Source organism: Triticum dicoccoides, chromosome 2B (genome assembly GCF_002162155.2).
Source record: "Triticum dicoccoides isolate Atlit2015 ecotype Zavitan chromosome 2B, WEW_v2.0, whole genome shotgun sequence".
Classification (NCBI taxonomy): Eukaryota; Viridiplantae; Streptophyta; class Magnoliopsida; order Poales; family Poaceae; genus Triticum; species Triticum dicoccoides.
The window spans coordinates 61,048,799-61,057,434 of NC_041383.1; the positions used below are offsets into that span (position 1 = coordinate 61,048,799).

Sequence of the window (8,636 nt, forward strand, 5' to 3'; positions counted from 1 at the left end):
CACCCCCTCCTCTCACCACCGCTGCCTTGCCTCACCACCAACCCCGCGGATCTTCCCTAGATCGACTCTACCGCCTCCATCCTACTGCCCCAGAGGAGATCGAGATGTGAGCTGGTCGACACAATGCGGGAGCAGGCATATCAAATTGGATCGAGATCCAGTGCATCGAACAGTCGCTCTAGGAAGGAGCTCGCAGCTCGCGTACATGCTCTACAGGATCAGCCTGATCTCTCTGTCACCGTTGTTGTCATAATGGCTTGCAATAGACCAGACTATTTGCAGAGGACAACTCAATCTATCCTCAAGTAGGCTTTGTCTCCCTTCCCCTGTTTTTCATGCAGCTTCAGTTTGTACACTTAGTAGAACACACTTCCTGACAAAATGATGGACAATAACTCTTCCAGGTACCACAAAGCGGTTGCTTCATAGTTCCCTCTATTTATATCACAGGTAATGCTAATAGCAATTTCAGTGTGTGTTCTTGATCTCTTTAAGTGTGTAGAATGGTATTTTTACATTGCTTCTTCCAGTTGCAGGATGGTACAAATGGAGAAGTAAAAAATAATAAGGCCTGGAGTAATACCCAAATAACATTTATGCAGGTGTGGAAAGAAACACTTGCTCTATGCTCATTGCCTAATAGTATAACAGAACTCGCTCTGCTTCTCCTGTAATATTGCTAGCATAGCTGATACTACAAGTTAATGCGTGACTGCTTACTCTAAGTAGGCATATGACTGCATAAAAAGATTGGTAAATCATAACGCATTTATTATATGCAGCCCAATGAAATGTATCACCTTGAGCTCTATTATTTAGGCCAGATCTCATGAGAGGTGTTGTTTCAATTGCATTGGCATACAATAAGATAAATAATTGCATTGGCATATCTCTTGATCAAATGTGCTTCAGGAATGCTATGCAGTGATAATAAAACATAATAGCATACCAAATGTGCCCTGTTAAGCATAAATGCTCCGAGTTATATTAGGAGGCGTACCCATCCGTCTGAATACTGCATTTAATATATTCTTCTCTTTTCCATGTTGTAACATCTAGATCAGTCCACTTATCAGATTTTAATTTCATGTGCTTGGATGCATATTTGAATAAATCCTCCAGTCCTTCTAGCTGTTGTACCAACAAATGAAAAAAGTATAAGCATCACAAGCGAGAAATAAGAAAAAAAAGCTTCTTAGAAAAGATGGGGCTGTAGGACTAAGTACTAACTGTATCGGTGAGGTCCTTGCGGCTCCTGTATGGGCCCAGCGAGTTGAGCACTTGAACACATTGTTTTCTGGCATTTATAACACATAGGTATCAGTGAACGTCGTTCATGTTTATTGAAATGTATATCTGAAGAAAATGATTATTTCAGTTGTACTTGTATGTGGATGAATCGGTCGTTCCCGCTGTAATTCACAGAAATATGTAGAAAATCAAGATTAACCATATCATTTTCCAAATACTCGTTGGCTCTGTTTAATACCCATGTGTTGTGGACGACTCGGTCGTTCTCTCTGTTTAATAACCATATCATTAAAAAATGCCTTGCTGCCATTTATTTACCACTTTTTTGTGTTTTATTTATCTATCTACCATTATCAAATGTGTTTCTTGCAAATAACCGCCGAGGGGATTGACAACCCCCTAGATCGTGTTCGGTGCAATTATTTGCTCTTTTGTGTGTAGTGTTGTTCACGAGGTTTCGCGTGGTTCTCCTACTGGATTGATAACAACCTTGGTTCTTAACGGAGGTAAATACTTATCTCTACTATACTCCATAACCTTTCCTCTTCGAGGAAATTCCAACGCAGCTCACAAGTAGCAGTAGTCGCATGCCTATCCCTGACGATTTTTGGGTCGTGTGGGAAGGATCCCTCCCCCCTATCGCACACAAAGGCAAGGCTGCGATTTAAAACTTCATCCCGAAAAGAGGTAAAAACCGTTTGTATAGCACGTAAATTTACCAGTGGACTGCTATTAATCGCATCACGTAAGACCGAGTGTACATTCACTTTGCATGCTGCTTGGCTCAAGACCGACCCGCCTCTATCTTAACTAGCCAAGCACGCATGGGACGACTACAGGCTCGCATTAAAAAATGTGTACGTACCAAAGTGGGTTGGTGGGTGGATGTAACTCGTCTATATGCCTGGTTCAACTAATTTCTTCTTTGCATGTAAGTCATCGGTTAAATTTTTGCATTACGGTTTGTGCTCCCATAGACATGGAATGTGTTTTTTAACTGTAGATAGACATGGGATATGTGTTGGTAGCTTGGAGCATACCTATAAAAATTATCCTTCACTTTTATTAGAACGACATTCTTTTTCTCTATTGCTAAATAGCTACAAGTCACTACCTATTTCTCCTAGTCATACAATCATTCTACATCATCTAGCCATACATGTAAGTTATGTGTTATACTTTTGTATATCCATACAGAGCTACCATGCCACATTAATTTTTGCACTAAGTTTTGTTCTCTCGTGGACACGGTCTATGTGTTGGGCACTTTGAAGCATACTTATATAGTTGATCTTTCATTATTTTTCTTTATACATAGCACTCTTTTAACTGCAATCTATTTTTTCTCTTTCATTCATGCTCTTATTATATAATTCATATTTTAATGTTTTTAAAGTGTATATCAAGAAGAGTTAATTGCACTTTTTGTACATAAATTTGCACTAGATGTATAGATTCATACATAAACTTGAAAAGACACAAATAGGCCTACAACTTTTTTTAGGTATGTTTGAATACATTTCCGTCATTGTGGTTAACTCTCGGTTAAACTCTGCATGCGAGTTATCTCATGCCTGCATGTGGGTCCTACTTGTTAGTGGCAAAGAAAGAAATAGAAGCATATTTAAAAATAATGCCCACTATAGGATTCAAGCTCAGGATGTGGGCCATGCCGACGTCCTGACGAGGAGGTAGCTAGGATGCACAATCAGAAGTCATCGTAGCGGTCGATGATGAACACGAGTGACCCAAAGAAGATGGTGCGAGCCAGGGCTCTCTCCTGGCGGGAGATCACCAGGCGTGATGGAAGATTCGATCGCAAGTCGGTCTTCGGTTGATGCAACCCCTAGCAAAAAACTGATAGTACCCTTGGTAGGGTGGCAAATATGGCCGGAAGTACTAGAAGGGAGTTCAAATGAGGGGAGCACCTCGTGCGAGGAAGTTAGCAATCCGGCCTTTTTTAATACAGTACAGACGTAAGCGCTCATATATACGCACATACACTCACTCCTATAAATGCACACATGTACGCCTGGGAAGGTCTCCTCCCATTGAAAATGTATCGCTGGAAATTCTAAAATAAATTCAGAATAAATGCGAGCATCAGGATTTGAACCCTGATGGGATAGGGAAACCATCCTCCTAACCATCCAACCATAGGTTGGTTCGCAGCAATACCGCCTTCACTCTCCTAGCTATAATATTTTTAATAATCCTCTCCTCCCAAAAATCCCTCATTTTGCTATAGATTTGAATATCACATCCACGGCCACTGAAATCCACCTCGCAACCCTCCCAAATGCACTTCATCTCCAGAATTTACTTGCTCACCCAGTCTAAGGTGCCAGCTTAATTTGCGGTCCTTGAACAAGCGCATGTAATTCACCGGAAATGTGTGGGTAATTCTCCAGTTAATGTGTGTATAAAAAATATCAGCCAAGCAGTGTTGTTTCAGATTCTAGTATAAAATTCGTACCAAAATGTATGGCATAATGTGGAACTTGATCTACCTCCATTGCTATAAAGACGAACTCGGTTCTTAGCACACTAGAGGAGCATATGGATTGAACATGCAGTGATAATCGGTAGCCATCAATGAATGGATGATAACTAGGCAAAAAAATTATATGTATATATAGTTTGGGTGCCGTTCATGCATGAAACAAGCTATAGCTGGATAGTTTGAGACTGATTAGTTTTCATGGTCTCTATCAAACAATTTCAGTTAGTACCCAGCCCTTCAGCTGCCAATGGCTTCTACGTCATTGACCAAATGTCATTTGGTGCACAGTTGCTATCTCTCTATCACAACTACCTTGCAATAATATTGTGATTCAGTCGGCACGTGGTGATTAAGTAAACGTGCCCTTTGCATAACATCATCCTTAATTTTTGCAATAGCATATTAGTTATATTTCACACGCATGAAATGCAACTTGCAATAATATTTGCATAACAATACTCTGAACAAAGTTCAATCTATACTTTTGATGTGTAGGACTATTATATATACCATAGGTTCATAGAGAAGTGACAAATGAAATAGAAAAACACGAATTCTGCATCGACGTAAACGTTGTAGCTCTGGCTCAGAATTGAACCCTTTGGGCATGACTTCTGATCTGTTTTATCAATTTAATGATGAAAAATATGCTAGCATTGATAGTATCATGACGATGGAAGAACAATTCGGTCCTTGTAGAGTGGACCTCCCGGGAGATGAGCTCATTGCGATGGGCGGCATCCCCCAGCCAGCCGTATGGCTACCATTGATAGCAAAGGAGAACAAGGGCCTCCATAGATCGAAGAAAAGACAACAGCGCGAAAAAGATGAGTTTATCTCAACTTCCAACGGCCACCCCAACATCATGGTTCTTAATTTTTCACCTCTAAATTTTTTTCAGCTAGAATCTTGGCAAAGCAACATGACCATTAAAATGTCCTGGTCTGTGGCATGTTTTTTTTTTGTTGTTGAACCGGGCTATTCCCCTTTCCATTATATTCATAACGGAAATACAAAGTTGTTGCTGATAAGGTTCAGGAAGCAAGAAAAGGGAAAGGGCAAGTACGTGCACGGCCTGGAAACCCGCTATGGATGCTCGGTATCGAAACATCCACTATGGGGAAAAACCCTACGACACAAAGATACTATCCTATCAAAACACAAAATGCTCGCTCACTCAGGAGATACAACCGTTCAGGTCTAACTGGGAATAAAACGACAGAGCCACTCTTTGACAGCCCTCCTAACAAGCAGCCGACGAAGCACCACCTTGTACCGCCACACAAATTCTCATCAGGTAGGAAGCGTTGTTCTTCAGCATCACCGCCCCTTGCTCTAGCACAGTCTGATCCTCAGTCTTCTGTAGCCCTGCCAAAGACAACAAGAAAGCACAGGCCGCGAAAACAACTTCAGAAGGGGTCTCAGCAAGCTTGAATTCAAAGGTCACTCTGTTACAGCAAGTCCAAATTGCTCAACAAGTGGCAGCCAGGCAAACAGTATAGAACTTCTCACTATCAGGAAAAAAAGACATAACACCAAGAGTAAAATTGACACAAGTTATTAGGACATAGATCAGTGCCAAATACCGATCCGACCGAGCGCCAAGCAACTCTAGCGACCGGACATAGAAAAACAAATGTTGAGATGTTTCTCCATCATTGCAAAAACAGCATTTAGGGTTTCCTGGCCAGTTTCTCCTAGACATCACACCCCTCATTAAAACAACATCATGTGACAGTTGCCACAAAATATTTGAATTTCTAAAGGAATTTTACATCTCCAAATCCACCTGTAGTCACAACCAGATAGTTGTTTTTCCAGAAATTCATACACAGATTTAGTAGTAAATAAAGATACTCTTACCCCGCAAGGACCATCTGATGCTATCAGGAACAGAAGAAAGGTTCAAACCACCAACTATATCTAAAACATTATTTAACTGATTTAGCAGGTCAGGAGACAATCTTTCTTCTGAAGAAAGTATTGATATTTATATCAGAACATCCTTTGACTGTACACTCTTGGTAATTACAGATAGTGAAGAGCTGAGGAAATGTTTCACACGAAGGGGACATTGTCATTTAAACGACCCTTCCACCACGAGGAGATGTCGCCAGAGTTGATTTCTATTTTTCTGCCAGCCATGTAATATTCTTTCTCTCTTGACTCATAATAGCTTACCAACAAGCAGAATCATTGAATTTCCCCCGATGACTGCATGCTTGCTTGATGCTTGCATGTAGCTAGCTAACACTACTCATATTGATATAGTACGTAGTAGTTACGTACCAGCATAAAAAAGGTAAATGTCTCTAAATCTTCAGGACAGGACAAGGCATGTCCAATCCTAGACATAACAAACGAAAAACACAAACGGGCTGCTAATTTGGAGCGGCATCCTTAAATTTGCACCTAAGTTGCTTGACAATATGCTCTACTTTACAATGCGCGCTTATCGGCATCACTCGATAGCAACTAACTCAATACTGCAAGAAAAGATCTGCAATGAGAACATGAGCTTAAAGCTCAGGCTTCCAGCTCAACAAATACAGTTAGAAAAAGCATTCCAATATGCCTGAAAAAGTATTAGAAATAACTCACCCTATTCCATTTCCATACGCATAAATCCTGTCATGTAGCCTCTCTCTGAGCTCAGCAGCAACGGATGGGAACTTCACAAGCAACGACCCATAACTCTCAGTGAATATGACCTCTTTCAAATTTTTCCCCAGCACGATGAAGTCGATGCACTTGCTCTTCAACTCTGCACAGTTGTAGGTTTCGGCACAAGCTAAGATAGTTGTGGCTGTTTCTATGGACACCTCCTCCCATAACTTGTGTGCGCAAATAATCTTTAGCCTGTCAAGTGCATACCGGTCGGCCGCAGCAAGCAGATGCTGAAGCGTGTTAATGGGACAGGCCCCAGGCATGTTATCGGAAGGCAAGGCATCCGTGTACATGTACCTAAGCATAACTTCAAATGTCGCAGGTGCGATGTCCTGCAGCGTGATGGATGGCATTGTAGCCTCGGACATGGAGCCGAAGAGCTCCGCCCTGAAGACCGACGAACGAGCGGCTAGCACCGCTCGGTGAGCGTGGAACATCTGGCCCTCGACGATGAATGACACATCTGTCCCCTCGGCATGATCTAGCAATTGGCCGAGATGGGCCCCTATGTCTGAAGGCGGCACGGGAGTGGAGCTGTCATCGATGACCATGATGGAGCACACAAACGTAATGTGCCCGTCAGCCGTCGTGTAATTTCTCTCGGCCAGAGTTGCTGCGATGAACTGAGTCCATCCCCAGGTGCGCCCATTCCCATCATCCGCCATGGTCTCGCAGTCACGAAGAGTGGTCTTTCTTTGGCGCATTGACGGCCTGCCGCTCCTGTCCATCAAGCAAACCTCGAAGACAGGCATGACACTTGTGGATTCGCCCATGTGCCTGAGGAAGACTGAAATGTACTTGCCCCCGTCGGCGACCTTCTCCCCGCGGAGGAAGCACTCCACCCTCCAGAGGTTGTCTTGGCTGACGGAGACGGTGTCGGAGTAGACGGCCTTGCCGATGGGGAGCTCCTGGCTTTGCTCGTAGTCCACGCTGAGTTTGAGGACGGCGGAAGCCACCATGGTGGTTCGCGCCTCCGGCCCGGATGTCCTCGCTCGCTTGTTCACTACACACGCCGACGCAGTCAGTCAGTCAGTCAGAAATCTACGCTTGAGAAACCGGAAAAGAAGAGCAACATTAAGAGGGCACTCACTCGCCGGATTGGCTAAGCCGCCGGAGGTGGCGATCTGCGCTCAGGCGCCGCCGGCCGCGCCTACAAACTCTCGTCGCCGGCCCTCCTCTGGACTGCCGTGCGCCCTGCCTCCGACTCCGCTCCAGCTCCGCTGCTCGTTGCCTGCTCTGGTTAGCGTCGTCGCCGCCGCCGCCGCCACCGCCGCCGCCGAGGGGGGACAATGGGTGAAGGTCGAAGCTCTGTGCGAACCCCCGTTACTCGGAACACTTCCGCCGGTTCTTCTTTGCGGGGCCTCGGCCCAATCAGGGGCGTAATGGGCCGCGCTCGAGCCTTCTCTGTGTGGACCCAACGTAGCTTTTGTTTTGTTAGGCAAAAAAAAAATTCACAATTTGTTTTTTTTTTGCGAAATAAAACTCACAATTTGCTTTTTCCTAATTAAAATTTTGTTGCAAAGAGGAGGACATAATGTGATGTGCACTGGGCCCGATCTTTCGATGAGAGGGAGATAACTACGATTTTGGGTGGGACTTGACCCTCACGATCCGGCTACCAACCGTACAGGAAGAACCGTACACGACTGATATCCACGGCAATCGCTGAACCAACTCCTCGGCGTTATCGACCGAGCCAACGGCACGATCGACCTATCCACAAAGGATTTTTCCTGCAAGCAAATCGAAGAACATGCAAGAAAATAATAGTCAAGCAATCTGAAATTGCGGATATGCTAGATGAATAAATCTTACAAATTAGGATTTCGATAGATGTCTTGACGGTCGCACTAGCCGCTACGAGCGAAGACAAATAAAAGTAACAGTAGCTAAACTTCTTTAAACAAAACCCAGTCTAAACCTTAATCTATTGACTGCTATTTATTAACTACGGAGATACGCCCGACCGAGGCGGTGGCGGCCGAATTGTAGCGAAACAAGCTTGATGTGCTGGACCAGGCTGTGTGCGTCATGCATGTAGTAGCAAATAGTATTGGCCCATGCTGGGCCCACTTATGGGTTGATGATTCTTGGACAGATGATTCCACGACAGGGCGTTGCATGCCTTGCATGGTGGCCAGAACTTCCAAGGTGTGTGCACATGGACTTGCATGCACGTGGGCACACCATCTTGACCGTGGACCATTGGTAGTGC

General features: G+C 44.1%; 1 protein-coding gene across 2 annotated transcripts; it reads right to left on the minus strand.

Annotated features, from left to right (window-relative positions):
- Positions 1-4,719: 4,719 nt before the first annotated feature.
- On the minus strand, positions 4,720-7,673 carry LOC119367116 (BTB/POZ and MATH domain-containing protein 2-like). Of its 2 annotated transcripts, XM_037632728.1 has the most exons (4): positions 7,512-7,673; positions 6,719-7,424; positions 6,356-6,613; positions 4,720-5,122 (listed from the first exon to the last, which is right to left on the minus strand). In XM_037632728.1, coding segments are annotated over exons 1-4 (981 nt in total). In that variant the 5' UTR covers positions 7,513-7,673; the 3' UTR covers positions 4,720-5,106. The 2 variants fall into 2 exon arrangements, with proteins under 2 accessions (XP_037488625.1, XP_037488624.1); XM_037632727.1 differs by having other exon boundaries at positions 6,356-7,424; positions 7,512-7,672.
- Positions 7,674-8,636: the final 963 nt, after the last annotated feature.